Source organism: Notolabrus celidotus, chromosome 17 (assembly GCF_009762535.1).
Source record: "Notolabrus celidotus isolate fNotCel1 chromosome 17, fNotCel1.pri, whole genome shotgun sequence".
In the NCBI taxonomy this organism is placed as follows: domain Eukaryota; kingdom Metazoa; phylum Chordata; class Actinopteri; order Labriformes; family Labridae; genus Notolabrus; species Notolabrus celidotus.
Window position 1 is genome coordinate 27,076,482 of NC_048288.1, and position 21,436 is coordinate 27,097,917.

At 40.0% G+C, this 21,436-nt stretch overlaps 1 protein-coding gene and 1 long non-coding RNA gene across 3 annotated transcripts in view; one reads left to right on the forward strand and one right to left on the reverse strand.

The window, feature by feature from the left end:
- The window catches only part of LOC117829080 (collagen alpha-1(XVIII) chain-like), an 87,362-nt gene that overhangs the window by 13,790 nt on the left and 52,136 nt on the right, over window positions 1–21,436 (reverse strand). For both annotated transcript variants that reach the window (XM_034706619.1, XM_034706620.1), the window contains exons 4-14: window positions 20,114–20,245; window positions 9,771–9,845; window positions 7,294–7,386; window positions 4,366–4,492; window positions 3,908–3,951; window positions 2,715–2,903; window positions 2,532–2,558; window positions 2,142–2,204; window positions 1,940–2,020; window positions 1,650–1,697; window positions 1,431–1,556 (exon numbers count right to left, since the gene is read on the reverse strand). In XM_034706619.1, the coding sequence (XP_034562510.1) occupies window positions 1,431–1,556; window positions 1,650–1,697; window positions 1,940–2,020; window positions 2,142–2,204; window positions 2,532–2,558; window positions 2,715–2,903; window positions 3,908–3,951; window positions 4,366–4,492; window positions 7,294–7,386; window positions 9,771–9,845; window positions 20,114–20,245 (1,005 nt within the window). The remainder of the gene's footprint in view (window positions 1–1,430; window positions 1,557–1,649; window positions 1,698–1,939; window positions 2,021–2,141; window positions 2,205–2,531; window positions 2,559–2,714; window positions 2,904–3,907; window positions 3,952–4,365; window positions 4,493–7,293; window positions 7,387–9,770; window positions 9,846–20,113; window positions 20,246–21,436) is intronic.
- LOC117829081 lies at window positions 1,443–4,632 on the forward strand. The gene is made up of 3 exons (XR_004634543.1): window positions 1,443–1,586; window positions 2,735–2,909; window positions 4,441–4,632. It is a non-coding gene; the product is annotated as an uncharacterized LOC117829081 (long non-coding RNA).

Sequence of the window (21,436 nt, forward strand, 5' to 3'; positions counted from 1 at the left end):
ATTAAGAGAGTTAGTAAAAGCTTCTGCATTTTAAAGACAAAAGACACATTTCCCCCAACGGATGCTGCAGCTGACCATGTTCTGAAGCTGCTATACTAGTTTCCCTGTGCTGCAGAAAAGCAGGGAATGAACATGGGTATTCAAAATAAGGTTGAGGGAAATACTGTCTTTTCAGCCCCTTAGATCTGCTGGGGCTAAATGCAATACCTGACCAGACCCTGAACCAGACCCAGACCCAGAACCAGAGCCAGACCCAAAACCAGAGCCACTAAACCAATCCTCAATCACCTGTGAACAAAGGCTAGGTTAGAAATGTGTGTGTGCACAGTGAAGAGTAAGCTAGCTGTGAAAATAAAATACATGTTTGATGTTCAATACAATAAACAGATTTTTAAATTATTGTTTTTTGTATTAATTTAAATTAACCAAACTCTCAAGGCAGCTATTTCCTCCAACATTAACCTCAGGGTGACCTCAAATGCATATATGATGTAAAAATATTAAATAAATAGGATACTGAATTATGAAGCCTTTCAAGCTAGAGTTAGCAAACAATTCCTAGCTAAAACTGAACACGCATAAACAATAATATGAGCTAACTAGCAGCTAACCAACATAACCCCTATAACCGTTAGCCATCCATAGAGAGCTAACCCACACTCAGCTAACATTATTTCTAACTTGCTTACACAACTAGCAAGCTAACACAACCATAACCTCACATAGCTGTTAGCAAACTAGCTTCATTCATAGCTTTCTAACGTAGCAGTCAGTCAACAAACATTACTCTAAGCTAGCAAACATTACATTTAGCTAGCTAACGCAAACAATGCCTCACATAGCAATGTAATTTCTATGTAATTATTATCTTTTGTTTATATTTATTAATATTATTGTTTATTTTTTTGTGTTTTTTGTGAAGCACTTTGTAACTTTGTTTAGAAAAGTGCTATAGAAATAAAGTTTATTATTATTATTATTATTATTATTATAGATGTTAGCAAACTAGCTTCATTCATAGCTTGCTAATGTAGCAGTCAGCCAACAAAAATTGCTCTTAGCTAGCTAACATTTGAGAATTGTACAGCTTTATCAGTCCTGGTCGGTCTATGAAGGAAAAGGCTGACAGCTAATGATAAGTAAGGGGTTAATATGTTGTTAAAACCTGAAACATGGCCTGAAATCCCTCCAGATTTAACATTTATATATTTTTTTCCTGTTGTTTTTCATTCAGGAAGTGTAACAATTTCTCAAGAGTCCTCAAGTGAATATGATTTGCAAAACGCAGGAGTATAACATAACACAATTTGAGATTACTAGCCTGAGTTGTGAACATCAGATCAAAAGTGTCACAGTGTGAATTTGGTAAATTAATAAATCGAACTAAAAACATAAAGGAAAAAGGAAGGGGGATCTAATGTTTAACTCACAGGGAGCCCAGGTTCTCCCCTCGCTCCGTCTTTCCCATTTCTCCCAGGTGCCCCAGGTGGTCCAGGAAATATGTCATCAGATGGGGTTCCTGGGGGTCCAGGTGGCCCTGGTAGTCCTGGAGGGCCCTGATGAAATAAGGCAACATAAAACCAGAGGTTGTAAATAAATTGTGTTCTCACAATTTATGTTATCTTACTGCAGAGAGAGAAAACACTTACCCTAAGAATCTCTGCATCACTGTCAAAGTCTTCAAATCCTGACCCCTCCTAATAAAAACACAACATTTTAACAATCCATAGTTCAAATTAGATGTGACTGGATTATCTAAGATAAATCAGATGGAGTGTGTAATGCACAGTAAGGAAAACAACCAAATGAGATCAACATTTTGTAATCAACAGTGTAAGGACAGTGTATACACATTAAAAAAACTCTAATATGACAGCTATCTCATTTGAAAACCTGATTATTTTTTGCATTTATATTTCATACACCAAATAAAACCTACCAGGGACCTGGGAGACTTGCTTGGTTGACCTGGAGGTCCAGGAGGGCCTGGAATACCTGGTAGTCCAACACCACGATCACCCTTTGAGAGACACCAGTGAGACGTTTCACAGATTCAGCTTATACTCATTTACAAAAACACTATAGCCACTTTTTATAATTCAGACTTTACATCCTGGTCACATCAAAGTCTAGGTCTTTACCTTCTCTCCTTTTGGACCAGGCTCTCCCTGTATTCCTGGAAATCCTGGAATCCCAGTTGCCCCCTTGGAAAAGCACAGTTACAGCTGTGTTCAATAATACATAAGAGTACATTATGACAGTTTAACTGTAGCACACTGACACTTTATTCAGATTTAAGAGGTGAAAGCAGGCATGAGGCCAAACCAGAACTCGGTCTGAGAATATATCTGAACCCTGATCAGTAAAGATGACAGGCAGAATTAGTATTCATTATAATCTAATATATAAAACATACATTTCTAGATCCGTATCTGGGTTCATTCCTGCACCAGTTTTCCCCAGAGAGACTAAAAAACGACCTCCACATGAACCAAACTATAAATCCACCAGACTGCAAAGACTTTACTTACAGCGACACCGTCTTCACCTTTGCTTCCCTGGAGGAGAGACAAAAATAGAAAACCAATCCATCAATGTATCTTCTCACCTTTAGGACTGACCTAAAACCAGAGTGAGCTCTTGAGAGTGTTCTTTTAGATTCTACAACTTTAAATTTTCAAACAGGGAATCAAAATAAAGAACATTCAACTCACTGGCTGTCCATCTTTCCCAGGAAGTCCAGGTGTGCCTGCAGATCCCTGTGGCCCTTGTGGACCCCGAGGTCCCGGCCCCCCTCCCCGACCATCCCCTGAGGCTTGTCCTGGAAGGCCAGGTGGTCCTGGGGGACCGGCTGGACCTGGTTCACCTCGCTCCCCTTTCTGCTGTGGAGACACCTGCAGGGACTGAAGGTGAATAGAGCAAGTGGTGCATTTAATTATTCAAAACAAAGGAGATGAAGTCAAACAGTCATGCAGGGGGTATTATGAGCCAAGTCATACCTCAGAAAGAAAGACCAATAAACTTCTTATTTTTGCATTTTTAATATTACTGCTTCAGGAACTGTGTTTTATTCTCTCATGTAAAGTTATTATTGCACCTACTGGTATGTCTGTTTGTAAATTTGACGCATACAGCAAACGGTTATTGACTGGTGAACAAACATAGCTCGGGTTTTATGATAAAAATAATCATCAATTTGGTCACTCTAGCTCTAAAACCAGCAAAACTTGAAATAGGGCTCAGATTCAGTCTAAGCTATTGCAATAATGACAAACTTCCACTGCAGGATGTTGCCTCATGCAGTGGGTAAATTACTTCAGGGAATCTTGTCTTAAATTCTGAGTGAATGTTATTCCTTTTTTATATATAATATTGACCCTCCTGTTATGTTGCGGGTCAAATTGAATCTTTTTAAAGTCTCTTTTAGGCAATATATGCCTTCCAAACCAGCTAAATACAGCATAAAAATATGGGCAGCGAGTGACAGAAGAGGTGTTGTGTTAATTTATCAACATCACTTCATAAAAGTAAAAAAAAATCCAAATTTGAAATAAAATAAACAAAAATCTTAAAAAGTCATATAAAACTATTGTATCTATATTAAGGGCTTTCCAATGTACATTATAAAAAGTTTTAACATTAATTTTAATGAAAAACGAGTGAGGTATCCTCATTGAACCATGATCTGTGAGAATTAAAGAACACCATTGGACCAAATCTTGATTTAAATGGTTTGTAATGGAGTTAAAAATTAGATTAAAAAAAATGTGTATTAGGATTTTTTGGGGTTCTGACACTTTTGGATAATTGAATATGTCCCAGGTCAAATTGACCCAGGAACATTACTGTTGTTCCAGAGAAACGAACACAATAGGAGGGTTAAATATAATATCAAATAAGTACTTACAGTGTCAGGAACAGAGGCAGGAGAATTCGTCCGGACTGATTTCACTGTAACAGAGAAAAAGGGAGTACAAGAGTGAAATCTCAGCTTCAGTTTTCAGCTAAAGAAAATTACAACTTTCTTCATATGGTTTAAAAGGTTGGGGCATACAGAATAATAACTAGTATATAATCTTTCTGATGTGGAAACCTTAATTTGTGACAAGTGAGGTGACAGAGAAAACAGACAGAGAAGACATGTATTGAGAAAGTGAAGCACAGCAGCTTCCTTGTCTCCTGGAGCACCATCTGCTGGTGAATTTGGGGAATACACCTCAGGGAGAGCAGCCATGGTCATTTACTACAGCATCACCTTTATGTCTGTGCACATGTTAAATAAACAGAAACGATTTGGAAGATAGCTGCTGCTATTTCCACTCTTTTTTACCTCCTGAGATGTAATGATGTTTCATGTCATTTTACCTCTCACTGTGGTCGTCTCCGCCTCCTGTCCTGACGTCTCCTCTGTGTCTTCATCGTCAATTGGTGACATCTCAGTGGGCGGAGCTCGAACAGGGCTGCTGTAGGTGGGGTCCAACTCCAGGAGGGGCTGAAACAAGGACACAATCACAGTCACCTCATGAGACCATATGGCAGCATGATTATGATGATGATGATGATGATATCTCTGCAATGATCCATACGCTGACATTTAATTATTGTCTTTATTTAATGTAAATAAAAGTAATTAACGAGCCCTCTTGGATGCATAATCTGGAAAACATTCTCTAATGTTTATTTCTACAGCTTGGATGAAGTTTTGCTGCATATCTTTCAAGATATATTTGTTATAAAACAGTGCAGAAAAACAGAAGATAAACAAGCCTGGAATGCTTACATTATATTACTAATGTGATAGCTTTTGAGTTGCATAAACAGCTCATCTTCATAAGACCCAACATAACTCATGAAGGAGCAAAGTGAACACCACAGATGGCAGGAAATGTTTTCTCTTCGATCAGATCCAACACCAGTGTCAGACGGACAGAAACATTCCTCACATTGCACCACGCTGACTCACACTGCTGCATTATGTCAATGTTATTCCTGCTTTTTTTTCTTTATGCATGATAATCCAGTGTTATAAAATGACTTGACCTCATGTTTGTGAGTGATCTATGGAAATGAGTGGTATTATAAATCATCAAAACCCTTCTTTACAGAGGAATTTTAGGTTTGAGGGTTGATTTTGTCATTTAAATAGCTTGCAACAGGCTGGATATCAGCTGTCAGACATTTGGAAAACACATCATTCTTCCATATTCCAGTGACAAGGCACTGAGATATGTCAGGTAGGTGCTACTGTCCACAAAGTCAGAGTAAAGTCCTTCACTGAATGGGCAAAATGCATCCAGATCAGGTATTAAGAAACATGTTTTTATGAAGAAAACCTCTCTGATCACTCCTGAGAGACTTTGTAAGCCTCCAAGAAAGGAATCAGAACCTTAGAAACCTCAGTGACCATAGGCTGGTTCTCTAGTGAGCCCCCTCTAGTGTCTGTGTGTGATATTTAAAATTATCTGAACAGGAAACCTGAACAACTTTAAAAGTCAAAGCAGGAAAGGAGGGTTAGAAATTAAAAACTTCTTCTTTTTTTTAAGTTGTGTTTTTTGGGCCACTTTTTTTGCCTTTATTGGACAGGAAAGCTGGAGAGAGATAGGAAATGTGGGGATTAGAGAGTTGGGGAAGATATGCAGCAAATGGTAGAGGCCAGAAGTCGAACCTGCAACTGCTGTAATGAGGACTATTGCCTTTGTATATGGGGCGCATGCTTAGACCGCTAGGCCAATGGCGCCCTGAAAACAATACAGGATTTCAAACTATTTAAGTAGGAGGACTTGTTTGTTAGGATTTCCAAGCAATCTGATGGGAAATTTTGGTGCTTTGAGTACAATCTGAAGTCATTTTACCTCTCCAGGTTGTAATGTATTCAGAAAAGCAAGAACGCAAGAAGAAAATAATTGGTTTAATGTTTTTTAAAGATTTTCCTGAGCAAAATAAGTTAGATTTTATTCTATGGAAAAGTACCAAGATGTTCCCCAAAGACAGTCAAACAAATCCAGCTACATTTCTCTCCCATTCAGGTGCAGTTAGCCTGCTAGATTTAGCTAATAAATTGACTCCAGTCTCTTGCCGTACTTGGGGTTCCCCCATAGACTGTATAAATATGGACGTAGTATCCGTGACGTTGCCTGTCTGTTTCTGAAGCGCTGTTTTGAGGCCAATCTGCGGCCACAGCCATATTGGAAAAGTTGAACACAACATATCTGCTGTCGAGCGATTGGGACGTAAAGAGGCGGGCTTTGAGCCTCCTCCCGCCTGTCAATCAAGTCAGCTGTGCCTCTTGTAATGGAAAACTTGTAATCTCAATATCTTCAAAATTGCGGTGTTATGAAAAAAATCACACTCCCTACAGTGTGTGCCGATCGAGAAATGAGCTATCCAGACTACACTCTTTTTTTGTATCAGGCTGTAAACATGTTTATTTCTGCTGTAAAGATTGGCCTCAAGTGGACACTCAATGGACTGCAGTCTTTAACACTTATGCATTGTCTCCAATTCTTGCTGCTGGAGGTTGCCACTTGGGTTCCCCCCACACAACAGGATTTCTGATCACATATATTTAACTTGTTTAATATTTACGATTTCAAGTTGGGGCGGCCCTGATCATCCTCTGAGCAGATTGGGGGAAAGAAAATCCCTCTTAACACACCTTACACCAAGGGAGAATCTGGCAAGATAATCTTTAGAACCATCTGATAATCAGGCCTTCACTGTTTTTTGTTGAAAGGGGGAAGTCGGGCCTGAAATCGGCCTGATTATCTTGTAGTGTGTACGCTGCTTTACTATAGCTAAGTTTGAAGATACGTAGCAGGAGCCTTGAGCAGTAGCAAAAAGACACTTCAGCTAGCCTTGTTCTATTTAAGCACACATGCGAGGTCATCTATTAATAAGTTTTATCTTTATAGTTCTTCTTTTTATGATTGATCTCCAAATAAATCAACTTCTAAAGGCTTTAATAGGAAGTTACCTTAAGTTGAAATTTGTTTGGTGGGTGATTTGGGCGATTTTGCCACTAGTTAGCTTTCAAACTAGTTCCAATATTCTTATTGAATTATAGAAAATCAATTTATGAAATAATTGAATAATATTTCAACCCCTTTCATGCTTTTCAGAGAGCAAAAAGCTGGCAGGGAGCCGCTCATATCACCATGTTCCAGTCTCCAGCAGGCCTGGAAGGATAAGGACTGTTTCCTTTGGTCCAGGTCCAAACCCAGCTGAATGTGAACAGAGGACCGAGGGATAAAGTGTGGTGTGTGTATGAGTCAGAGTGTATGCACACACACACACCATGGTGTACTCTCTCTCCTCCACAATCTTCTTCACTTCTTCTCGTCCCTCCATGTCGTCGTAAGCATCATCACCGCTTCCGTATCCAGACGCCTGGAGACAAAAAAGGGAGCAGAGAAAAAAGGAGTAGGAAGATAAACAGAGACAGAAATGATTAAACGTTCCCTTCAAGCTGCACCATTAGAAAACCAAATGAGGAAAGTTGCCAAATATGCAGCAACGCCCATTTAATAAAAGAAACTGTCGGGTACCCAGAGTTTGTTTTCCCACAGCTTGTGTCCTGACATTGATTACTCTGTTTATAGCTCAACTTTCACTTTAAAAACAACAGATATAAAGATGATTAATGCTAAACAATGCTAAGAACAGAGTGAAAGAGGGTAGTAAACACATTTAAGAATAAAATAACAAGTATTTTCAGCAAATCCAAATATTTGTTTTCTGATTGCTCCCATCAAGCACATTTGTATCCTTATGAAAACATCAGATAATGCCATATTTAAACCATGATTACCTTCACAAAAACACTGCTGTGCTTGTTTACAGTGAATCCCTTTGTAGGACTCTGAACTTTGGACCACAAATGTGGATGGTTTCATTTTGAAGTGCATACAAATATAAACAAAGGAATCTAGAGATGTAGCAATTATTGTTCTGAAAGCTAAGTTAAATCTGTGACCTTAGTCCCAGCTGGTTTTAATATTCTAAGTGTTCGCAGCTAAAAGAGTTTGCCCTGTTTTTAGAAGGGGACAAACAAAATAAATCAACTACTTTGATTTGAAGAGATAAGTTGCGTCTTATCTATCAGACTAGGGGAGGGTGGATGGTATTTTTGGTTTCTTTATTGACTGAAGTAAAAAAAAAAAACTGATTTAGCTGCATTTTCATGTACCTAAAAGAGTACCTGAAAGAGCTTATCATACATGTTTAAAAATCTTTTTAAGTAGTAACATATCTGGCTCTTATATGTTTCTTTGACTTTGTTTAGGTGTGTTGCTGTGTTTTACTTTAGCAGACAATTTCCCAAATGTTCAAAACAAATTGACAACAAATTGAACAAATCAGCCAATCAGGGCTCACTAATTCCACTTTTTATTTATCTATCTTTTTAAGTTATATTTGTGGGCACTTTTGCCTTTAATGTATAGGACAGCTGAAGAGAGACAGGAAGTGTGGGGAGTAAAGAGTGGGGGAAGACATGCAGTAAATGGTTGAGGCTGGGAATCTAACCTGCGACCTCTGCAACAAGGGCTATAACCTCTGCGCTTAGACCGCTAGGCCTGGCGCCCCACTAATTCCACTTTTAATATGGATGTGGAATTTTTAGTTTGATCCATTTCATCAAATCTAAGTTTTCCATTTTGTTTGTATCGTACTGAATAAAATGTTGTGTTTAAAGACGTCTAGCTAGTTCATTTTGTTGTAGTGCAATCTTCTAGCTTGTTTAGTATTTACCTGTCTTACCTTTCCTGTAATGCAAGCTAGAAGTAAATGAGTGTACATTGAGTCAGCCGCAGCCCAGTCAGTAGTTTAGCATGTTTTTTCTTCTTCCAGCACAATGATGCAACATCTGTTAATTGATGTCGTTATGATGTTTATCCCTCTAGCCATGTTAGTGATGATGTTTCCATTTTGTTAAATTAAATGGTTTATTCCAACCACTAAGCTAGTGCTAATTTTGCCATTAACTTCTATTGAGTTGCTATGTGCTAGTGCTTTGTGGCTACATTAGCACGGCATTTAACATGTATAGACGTGCCAGTCAACTGCATTATTTCTTTGAGCTAATAAAGTCATTTCGTATCGTTTTCAGTTTCACAAAAAGAAAACCTTCACATACTTCATGTGAGTCAGAAACATCATGGAGTTTCTCCTGTACTGTTTAACTGGTTGGATAGCTAGATTTAGCAGGTAGCAAGGCCTTCCCAGTTTGTAATCACAATAATCCTAATGTTTTGTGCACATTCAAAATAGTTAATTAGAATAAAGCAAAACGTATTTTTTAATACTGAACTGGTGAGATTTTCAACAGAGTTTTGAGTCTGAATTCCCCCAGCTGAACTACTTCTGTGAGTTTGGGTGATAGACTGATCACAACATGGACATTTTCCTGACTTTCCTGGTGGGAGGCTTAAGTCCCTGAAGTATTACATAGTGTGAATGCCATGGTTTTTACAGACCTGCAAGTTCATCACACAAAACTTGGAAAATCGATACTGCTGCACAGAGGAACGGAGGAGGAAGGGTTCTACTTGAATCTGTCTGAATCACTCAGTTGTTTTTTTACTAACATTGCATACTGCAGCTTTAAAGAGAGGAATAAATATGCAGAAGGATGTAAGTCACTGTCCACATAGTTGCCCTTAGTTTATGTAATGCCCTCTTTCCACCACTAGAGGGAGGAAAACTTCCATGTTCAGCCTCCTGAGCCTGCTTGCTGTCAGAGAAACTGTGTGTTTGTTTTCAATCACACTCACATACGGATCGTCCTCCTCACACTGGTCATCTGGGGCCGTGGGATCTGACTTCAGCACCAGCTGCTGGATGGAGCCCTGGAGGGGTAGAGAGAGAGAGAGTGAGTGTGTGTGTTAGCATGGTAATTTAATTCAATCTGTGTCATTAAATTTTATTAGAGCTCTATTGTAGGTTTCCCACACTCCAGCATGATACCAGTTGGTCTATCTGTCCGTCTGTCATTACCCGGCACGCTATCCCGCACACAGATAACTGCACAGATTTACATGCACTCTGACAGGGACACTCGCAAACATCTGGCTGTTGAAACAGGTGTCTCATGCTCATCCAAAGACTTCCTCCACATTATTATAAAATCAGAGAGTACATTTACATTTGGCATAACGTTACAACACTTTGCAGAAAAATCTACAACATGCATATATTGTTTATGAGATAAATCATCAAATATGTGATCATGCACTTCAGTTTTTTTCTTTTCTCAGTGTCATTTGGATTGATATCTTTTACTTCCTGTCCAAAACCATAGAAGGAACATCACAGCTGGCTAACAGCTGGTCCACATCATGTCTGTGGCTCAACAAGTGACCTGTACTCGTGTTAAGACTTTGACACTTCAACGCTGAAACAGTTTAACAGCATTTGAGCTGACAGGCTGACATCAGTGCTGTGTTTTTGAGCTATGACACATAACACTATGTTGTTGTTGTTGATACTATAGACTGTACTATAGTCTCAGTGATATCATCCATCTATTTCTGGAGGGCGTTATGAAGCCAACATACAGCTGTAGCCATATGCACACGTCCACCTGTCAGTCAACTCAGCTATGTCCCAATTCATGGATCCTTCAAGGGACCCAGCCTTTGTGGACTGCTCAAGCTGAATTGAAATGAGACTGTCTGGTCTACAGAGGTTTTCCTGTTTACCTCACTAAATGCAGCACAGAACGCCACAGGAAGTCATTCCTGCCTGTGGTCATCAGACTGTACAACTCCTCCCTCTGATCACTGAATAATATTTTATTTGATCTTTATTTTATTTTATTATATTTGTATTTATGTCTTATTCTATTCCTTCCACTATTAATATCTAACTTTCTTACATACTGTTTATCTGAGCTCTGATTTTCAATTTTCCCTCCCCGGGATAAATAAAGTATCTGATTTCCGATCTAGCTGTTCCTGCCCTCAATTGGCTAGTAATGTGTCTTAGCCAACAACATCATTTTGATAATTTTCCATTAACTTGAAACCATTTATTAACATTAAACAGTGTATTACTTGACCGCTTGAGAGTCATTCATCTCATTTGAATTGGTAAACAAAGAATCATCAGCTATCTGGGAAAAGTAGGACACATGTTCAGCTGCACTTGAAGAAGTCTTCCATAACAGGACGATCATCGATGCACCACTGTGATGCAAGTAGTCTTCAATTGCACCCTTAAAAAGATGCAGTTTTTACACATTGCCAGCTTTAATGTCTATTATTAAAACATATAAGTTATTAAAGAAGCATCTCCAGAACCGTTGTTACAAATAAAGAAATGAGGTAGAGAGGTGGTGTCAAACTGTTGTAATGGATGGCAATACTAAAACTGGCATCTTAATATGGACTCTAATTGGGTTTTCTAGTCTTTTGGCAGCGGCATCAAGTGGACACTTAAGGAACTGCAGGTTTTTGCACTCCAGCATTGGCTCCATTTTCAACCTGAGGTTGCTGATTGGTTGATACCATAGACTGTAAATAAAAATGGACAGCGTTGCTCCGCCTCTTCCCGTTGTACAGTTCTGAAGCCAAAAAATCCCTCTCCTGGGCACAGCCATTGTGCAGCCAGAGCCTGTGAAGCCACTGTAATAAGCTCCGCCCTACAGCATAACGTCACAAGACGCTGTGTGTCCTTTGAAGTTTCGTTCTACGGCGGCTGTGAATCAAAGGAAACCCGGAAGTAAAACCCCGTTTTTTAAACTCTAATAACAAACGAAAAAGAAACTTTTCAGAAAAAAGAGGCCTTGGACACAAAACAGTCAAATACTAACTACATATAACCACAGCATACGGATGTGAGAAACATTCGTACAACGTGTATTTTTTTTGTGAAGTTTGATTGCTCCCTCATTCAAATGAATGGCGGAGACGGATTTTTTTACCTATACTGCAGCCAGCCACCAGGGGGCAGTCACACTGCTGAAAGCCTCACCACCAGGGCCGTATCTGGCACGCTTGGTTGACACCCATTTCTTAGTGAATATAAACATGACCTTTAAAGAGTAAAGCCATGTATAGTGATTCTATTTCCCATGTTTCCAAGCAACTTAATACCTGGCAGATCATTTACTTTCACAGCTTTATGATCGATTAAAGTTACAGTCTTTCATTTGATGTTTGCTGAAAATATATTGGAAGAGCCGCAGGTTACGGAGTCATAGCCTAACGATCTTCTTTAACTCCACTTATCATCAGACTCTTCATCTGCTCGGCTCTGAATCCATTACCTTTGTTCCACTCTAGTTTAGACGCCAGTGATGCACCTCAGTCTGATTTATAAACTTCCAACAAACACAGGAGGAAGTATCCTTTCATTTCTATTTACAGTGAGATCTATTATAGCGGTCTGTTTTGCTCTACAGTGTTCAAGAAATCCAAGGACGGTTGCTGATTTTGTATAAAATGCAGATACATTATGTTAGCATGACATTTCTGACCTTGTGTTCACTATTCTGACAAGGTTTCAAGGAGTTTTATGTCCTCTTATCTGTTCATACACAAGTGCAGAAGTATGCTACTGAATGCCAATGACAATGTGTCTTCCCTCTGTGAGTGAGTGTACACAAATGCCACTCTAAGTGATTCTTAAGCTCTGCCTGTTGTCGTATTAGAGCAGTTCAGTCTCCCTCTTGTTTTTTGTTGTTGAGTTTTAACAGGAGAACAAACACCTGTTTCTGATACAATGAAGTACAGACTATGAAATCTAATAGTGTGGAAGGACTGATAAACAGAGAGGGAGAAGAGAATCAGAGAGAGACGCTACCAAATAAAAGACATCTGTTTGTGCAGTAAACAACACATCTGAAATAAACAAAGAACGCTCCATGTAAATCTTTCCTCTCCATTCAGACAGTTGAGTGAATTCCCCTGTAAACTGAGCCACAGCACGGAGGATGAATTGTGACAAAACTGGTCAGTTAGTAAAAACTTTGAATCATACGAGCGTAAACACTTCAAGACAATGGGAGGATTTGTTTGTGGTACAGGAATAACTGCGTGTGTGTTTGCTTGCTTTTTTACTATGCAACCATAAATGTGTCGATCAGATGACTGCATCCTCTAAGGCTTTCATTAAACACTGCAGACACGCGAACATGCATGCATGCACACGATGACAGGAGATCTTTTATTGGTTAACTAGCTGCTCATACTGAACAGTGATACTGTGATAGTGGTGTCTGGTGCATTTATCTCCTGAGGGCTATAACAGGGTCCAAAATACATACTGAATATAAAAGGTACAACTACTGATATTACAACAGTGTATTTAATTGAATTAAAAGGACTTTGTTGGTGTTCCCCAAGCTGAATAAATATTAAAGAATAATTTGGTTACATTGACTCACAGCTCTGCATTCAGTGTCTGAATATGGTTAGCTCATAAGCTAACATTTATCTCTCAAACTGGCATTAGCATAAGGTGGAGCAGAATACCATTGTATTCGGGGCACTGGTGGCCTAGCGGTCTAAGCACCCCACATACAGAGGCTACAGTTCTCGTCGCAGAGGTTGCCGGTTCAACTCTCAGCAGCTACCATTTCCTGCATGTCTTCCCCCACTCTCCTCTCCCCACATTTCCTGTCTCTCCTGGCATAAAAGCCCAAAATAAATAAATGTATATATAAAAGAATACCGTTGTTTTATAACAGGGTGATTTCAATCAATCAATCTTTATTTATATATCGCAAATCACAATAAACGTTATCTCAAGTCCCTTTTACAAACAGAGCAGGTCTAGACCGTACTCTGTTATATTACTAACAAGGACCCAACATCAAGACAGGATCAGATCCAGTCTGATCTCATGTTAATCCACCATGAGCAGAGCACTTTGTAGCATTTAGCAAGTTACAGCAGCAAGGACAAACTTCCTTTAAGAGGCAGAAACCTCCAGCAGGAACAGACTTATGTTAGACGGCCATCTGCTGAGACCAAGTTAGGGTTGGAAAGAGAGATAGAGGAGATGAAAAGAGAAAGAGAGAGATGATAGTGGTGAGATGATTTGTTACTAAGTTTTTTGGCTTGGTTCCAAGATGGCGGCGCGCACTGGTGCAGTGGCTCTCGACTCTCTTTTGGGTTTTGTATGGAATGTCCTGTCAGTATTGAATGATTGAATGTGTGTACTGTTTTGTCCTTGAGTGAGTGAGTGCATCATGGGATTTGAGTGTAAACATTAATTTGTTTGTAGCTACAATGACAATAAAGGCTTCTGATTTAAAGGCAGTACAGCAGGTCAGAAAGTCAGTCTGAAGGGTGAATTGAGAGAGCTGGTTAGTCTGGGCTGTATCTCTTTTAGCTTCATGTTGGGACTCAAGAAAATGAATCCATGTCACAAATTCTAAATATTTACCATCCATATGCTATTATTGACTTCATCATAAAAGTATGCGCTTCTTTTACAGCGTGAATGTTCAAACTGTGTGGCTGAGACTTCAAAACCAACCAGTTTCTTTGGTTTCCTCATTCATGCAGTCGCTTATCTGAGCTCTAACTGATGCTATAATCCCAGACAGACAGTTGCAGTCTGTTTCTCATCCACAGACTGGTATTTAGTTGTTTTTAACTCCAGGGATGGTGAAGAAAAAAGGTTAGGTACTTGTACGGTGCTGCTCTGCGTCTGCAGCTCCTGGCAGCCACCATGTTGAGGAAAAGTGTTGTTGCCAAAGCAACAGAGAGGAGGTAACTCCAGCTGCTTCTGGCCAAGTGTGTGAGCGTATTTGTAAGAATAATTTCAATGCCATCACTGCTGCAGCGAGGTCAGCCTCCCCTCTCACTGATTCATGAAAGAAGCTGTGACGCAGACACTTTGGTTCACACTGGCAACACTCGAGATGCTGCCTTAGTTTAACCACAAGAGGTCACCACTTAATGTGATTAAAGAAGAATGTAGCATGATCTGTGGGCTGTGTAGTGATAGGATTGGATGCCCATTTTTTTGTATGTGAGTATCTTAAGGGATTTAATCCAGGAATCACAGATTTAAGTATGTTTTCACAGCTCAATCAAAATTAGATCAAGCTTTTCCCACAATTAAGGGTTGATTGGGCTGTTATCTTTCAGACACGAGACAAAGCCAACATATTTCTCTATGAGAAGCAAAACAATAAGAGACAGAGTCCAGATACTGCAACTCTAAACAGAATGATAACTCTTTAAGGGGTGAATGAGTTGCAGTTGCTTGGAAATAAAGTTGCAGCTGCATCCTGAAAGAACCTTTTAGTTTCATGCTTAAATCTGTGGCAAGAAAACCTGCATAAAAAATAAACTCATGATTATTTACAGTGTTTTTTGGGATAACTACACTCCATATAATCTCTTTCTTTTTCAAACGGGAGTGAAAAAACACTAATATGGCTTCGAGGAAGGTAATTGAGTCTATCTATCTGCATGTGGCGCTGTGTGTGAGTGTTCTGCTGCTGGTGCGTCTGCTGCGTGGCTGTTGTTGCTCTCCCTGGGTAGAGATAGAGGATCTGTGATGAAGCAGCCAGTTCAAACAGTGAGCAGCTGGAAACAGACGGTCACTGCTGGTGCTCTCTGTCTGCGAGGGGAGGAGAGGGGAGGACTGTGTGGAGGAAGAAAAGGGAGTAGTGGAAAGGATGCTTATTGGCGGAAGATCTGGGAGACAACAGTGAAGCAGGACTCTGTGGGTGATCTAACAGAGCCGTGGTGCCAGACAAGATTCTGTTGATAAACCCTTGAAGAGGTCCATGATGATGGATGGTATCCTTTGATTAATGGTGCTACATTGAAATGTCTTTTGGTTTGTGTCCAGGCAAAATACTTGTCTTATTGACCTAAGAACTTAAGCTTACTTTAGCTTAGCATCAACCAGTTAGCAACTTGGAAGTAGGGTTGCCACCTTCCAAGCAGAAAAATAAAGGACACCCCCGGCAGTGGGGGTGCCAATCTGCAGGGGCCCGACCACCAATGGCCTAGTAGTGGTGTGGGGCACCAGTCGTGGTATATCATAATAAAGACATTGTTTTATTAATGTATTAGTTAAAGTTTGAAGTACTTTATAACACACTATTTTTTAGAAAATATCTACAAACATAAACTGTGTAAAAGCAGATATAACAATTAAATACACATCACCTAACTTGGATAAATGCTAGTTAACTTCCTAGAGACATTTTCTTTCCAATTTTGGAATCACTGAATATCTTCTGATTAAGTTTGTGTCCACAGTCTGAACTGTTTATTGTTTTCTCATGAAATCATGAATGGTACTATCAATATTGTATTGAATTATTTTTCTCATTGTATTGATGAAATGTCTATTCTTGATGTATTGATGAGAAATAGCCTATCTACGAAAACTATTAAGTGAAACACTATGGTAGCTTAAACATAATGTATTCCTTGTTACATCTTATACTGTTGATTCATTAGTAGGATCCATTTTTCCAAATCAATCATATATAATATTAGTTATTAATAAGCTTAATGTATCTGCCTCCACAGATGCTTCAGGTACGAATTTTCCCACTCAGGTCTGTATTTTTGCATCTGTTTGCGTTTCAATGGGGCAGAGGGCAGAGTACCAGATGCAGCCGCTGGTGCAGACCATAGACTGTAAATGAAAATGGACAGCGTTGCTCTGCCTCTTCCCGTTGTACAGTTCTGAAGCCAAAAAATCCCTCTCCTGGGCGCAGCCATTGTGCAGCCAGAGCCTGCGAAGCCTTTGTAATAAGCTCCGCCCTACAGCGTAACGTCACAAGACGCTGTGTGCCCTTTGAAGTTTCATTCTACGGCGGCTGTGAATCAAAGGAAACCCGGAAGTAAAACCCCGTTTTTTAAACTCTAATAACTAACGAAAAAGAAACTTTTCAGAAAAAAGAGGCCTTGGACACAAAACAGTCAAACACCATCTACATATAACCACAGCATACGGATGTGAGAAACATTCGTACGACGTGTATTTATTTTTTAAAGTTTGACTGCTCCCCCATTCAAATGAATGGGGGAGACGGATTTTTTGACCTATACTGCAGCCAGCCACCAGGGGGCAGTCACACTGCTGAAAGCCTCACCACCAGGGCCGTATCTGGCAAACTTGGTTGATACCCATTTCTTAGTGAATATAAACATGACCTTTAAAGAGTAAAACCATGTATAGTGATTCTATTTCCCCATGTTTCCAAGCAACTAAATACCTGGCAGATCATTTACTTTCACAGCTTTATGATCGATTAAAGTTACAGTCTTTCATGTGATGTTTGCTGAAAATATATTGGAAGAGCTGCAGGTACCTAAGTCATAGCCTAACGATCTTCTTTAACTTCACTTATCATCAGACTCTTCATCTGCTCGGCTCTGAATCCATTACCTTTGTTCCACTCTAGTTCAGACGCCAGTGATGCACCTCAGTCTGATTTGTAAACTTCCAACAAACACAGGAGGAAGTATCCTTTCATTTATATTTACAGTGAGATCTATTATAGCGGTCTGTTTTGCTCTACAGCTCTTCTGATTTCCTATGACTTTCTCTAACCCAATCAATGATGAGCACTTATTCCTCATGCCTAAAATCAACTAATCAAACCAGCTGCCGCTATGAGTAGGCGGGAGCTATCTGATGTTGAATTCGGGCAGAATTGTGCTGCGTTGGAAATACGGGACAAATCGCATCCCGTATTGATTCAAAACGGGACGCAATGTATAATTTTGAAATACGGGATACTTCCGTATTTTACAGGACGAGTGGCAACCCTACTTGGAAGTGTGTTCAGATCAAAAGTGATTACATCTCCTGGAGAAGTGCTAATTTATCTGTTACTCGTGAGTCTCAGTTTCATTGTAAATAACAAGTCGCACACACGTTTATCTCTGTGTTACTTCAGTGGAATGAAGCCAACGTTGGAACAGATTTTTCCTTGTGATTTACTCACAGCTTACGGGTCTTAAGTTTGCCAAATGAAAAACATCCTGATTCAGATTCGTAAAATGTCAAAAGCCAAGTTTTGTGAGGAGGAGAAGACTTTTTTAAATGTTTGTTTGTTGAGTGGAGGTTAGCTGGATCAATGAGTGCGTTTACATGGACGTGAGTATCCTGGTTTTGATCAGGATTTGAAGTATCCTGTTTTTATATTTGTGCATGTAAACACCATATCCTGATTTCAGAAACAGGGATAAGACCTTATCCTGGATTTGGATACTGCAGCAGGAAGACTCACTAAATGTAGTGAAGAAGTCGCTAAGTTCTCAGCACTGCTTCCAGGAGTTGTGTAAGTTACTAATTGTAAAGTTACTAAAGTGCTGACTGTAGGGCGAAGCATCGTTACCGTGGCAACACAAAAATTACACACACAGGGACAAAAATAGCAAAAACACCCCTGCAAACGTTGGCAGTTTGGTGTCCATGGCCAACAAATGAGTCATTAAAAGTCATGACAGGCTCCATATATTATCCATTATAGATACTAGAGTTATTATTTGAGGGGCTCCGTGTTCACTTGGTCACCTCCCTGCAACAGGTGTGCTTTATGAACCAGCTCTCCCCTCCTCCATGCATCTGTCTCATCTTCATTGATGATTTTCAACCCCGGTGTGCGGTAGTGACAAAGACACAACTGGGGGACGTCTGTTTACTACTTGAGGTTTGACGTTGTTGCCGTCATAACCTTAAAAAGCTCTGCGTCTACAGCTTGATTTATTCCAGTTTGGTGAAACGTCAGACACATTTAGTAAGTTTGGATCAACTCCTTGTTGAAAGATGCAGATGCATTTCAAAGTGCAGAACAAAAGTGTTGCGTTCATATTTTTGTGCAATGTACTTGGTGCTCTGAATGGATACAAGAAAACAAGTCACTCTCGTCTGGAGTAAATCTCCAGCCCTTCCTGAAGTCTTCATCAAAGTAGATACATGTCAACCTTTCTCTTAAAGTCTCCCAGCAACAAAACGGACTCCACTCTGAGACTCAAAAAACCTGAATAAACACCTTTTCCTCCCTCAGCAGCTCATCGTATTTCTTTGCTCCTCTGCTCAGATTTCTCCAATAAAACCTTAATGAGAGGAAAAGAGCTGCACGGCAAGAAGAACTTCTTCCACTGTCTGGGACATCTTTTACTTTGTCCCTCACTTGAACTTAGAGGGCTACAAATCAGAAAGAGACAAACTCAGCATGGAGAAGGTACGGCTTTGTTTACAAGGTCAAAGGTCAGTATTCTCGTAGTTGAGCCACGAGCCATGAGTCGATTTATTCAGAGGATCTTGTCTGCTGTGTTTTATTGTTTGCTTTGGCTCTTATCTTGTTAGAGTTTAATATTCTGGGAACACTTTGGACAAGTTTCAGATGAAACTCAGAGTTTATCTAAGCCAAAAAAAGAATCCATCTTCTTTATCCCATACATCATGAAATGGAATTCCCTTTCCTCTGAACTATTTTCTTCTCATCATCCCTCCTGCTACACTGGGACAAACGCTGCCTTTCTCCTGCAGCCACAAAACAAAAACGCATGGCTGATTGGGAGGAAAGCGTGGAAGCATTCACTGGTTTATTTTCTTTTACAAGAGCACAGAGAGCAGATACAACGCCGCATCTCTTCTTCTGGATCAGTTTCTCATCAAACACCCCCAATTCTAACCACACAAGGGGAATTTTCAGGATAATTTGCAGGAGATTGGAACCTCAACTCTTGTTTGATTCTGCTCCTTTTAATTACAGGCTTGGCGTTTGCATTCACAGTTGCATTCACTGTAAGTCATTCAAGATGAGAGATCCGCCATATTCCAAAAATATGTAAATCACATACAGCTTGTCATTTATGAGCTCTCACAGGATAAGGCAGCGCTCACAAACACATGTGGTCATTCATTCCTCGTCTCCTGTGGCAGTCGTAAAGCTGCCAACAAAGACTATTGTGTTCATGTGTCAAATGTAAAACAGGCAGACGCCCAAACGCCACGTTTGTTTCTGCGGCGAGAGGCGGATCTGACATCTATTGTCGACTCATTCATCCAAACCCCTCTGACATAAGGAACGAGGGATTAACTACATAGAGAGGCAGTTCACATACAAGGCAAGACAAACGAGATTCAGATCAGGGAAATCCTGATATAAATCCAGACTCACCACAAACCTCGGCAGGCCCGTCCCGCCTGCGTTCCCCACGAAGATGCCAGAGCTGGCCTCGAAGGTCAGGGGCTGAGGAGTTCTGATGAAGTCCACACGGTGGTATTCCTCACAGTCCATGAAGAGACGCACCTGAGAGACATGGAAACAGGTGCATATACTAATTTCCAGGCATAGACAGAATACTGGCAGCAAAAAATAAAAACATCTGTTATTCCACGCAGCTTCAGCAACAAATGATCATAGCTATCAGCATATGACCACCTCACATGACAGCCTTCCATCAGATCTGTGTCATAGAACAGTGAAGCATGTAAGCGATGTAGGGGAAAACGGGGTTAATTGTCACCCGGGTTGGTTGGCACACTCGTTATATCTCGCCACCAGAGGGCGCTGTCTCTCAAATTGGGGTATGGACATTTCCAGAATTAGGATCAGAGCTCACCTACATAGTCTTCTCTGGAGTAAGACAGCTGAACTTGAGGTGAGAGGACTTTTTCTTTTTTTCATGTCAAATTGTAAATATTCAACTCCTGACAAGTGTCACCCTTACAAAGTGTGAGGTGAAAGCTATAGTTTAGATTTGTATTAGCTAGCTAACTACGTGTTAGATGGTTGTTAGCCTTGATGCTAGCAAAAAATTCCACTTGGGGTTGGTCGTCACATTCTCTTTGGGGTTGGTTGTCACATGTAACAACCAACCCCTATGTTGGCAAAATCATGCAAGGTGAAATGAGTTGGAGTGTGCAGACCCTACATTTGCCATCACTGTAACTCAGACAGTGACTGCATGTAGCCTAGTTGAGTAGGCCATTATTGTTAGGCCTATTTGTTTTGTTCTTTATGTTGTTATATAGGCTGGCCTAAAGATGTGTTTCCTGTTCATGGTCCTTGCTCATTTTATGTTAAAATGCATTAAGTTATGTAGGCCTATCACTTGTCAGTGCAATTAAACTTTCAAATTTAGTTCTGCCTTCTTGCCTTTTTTAAAAGATTTTTCCCATTAAAATACCATTGTGACAACCAACCCCATAGTGTGTGACAACCAACCCCATAGTGTGTGACAACCAACCCCATAGTGTGTGACAACCAACCCCACCAACACCATAGTGTGTGACAACCAACCCCATAGTGTGTGACAACCATCCCCGTGATGGGGTTGGTTGTCACAATGTGTCAGACTGTCTTTGAAAGCTAATTGCCTCTTTGTTACAATGAGTTGGAAAATGAGAGGGATACACATTTCAAGCCAACACCTTAAGCTTCAATTTAATGTAGGAATGACTATTGAAAGATGTTTTGATGATGAGCAATCATCAAAAC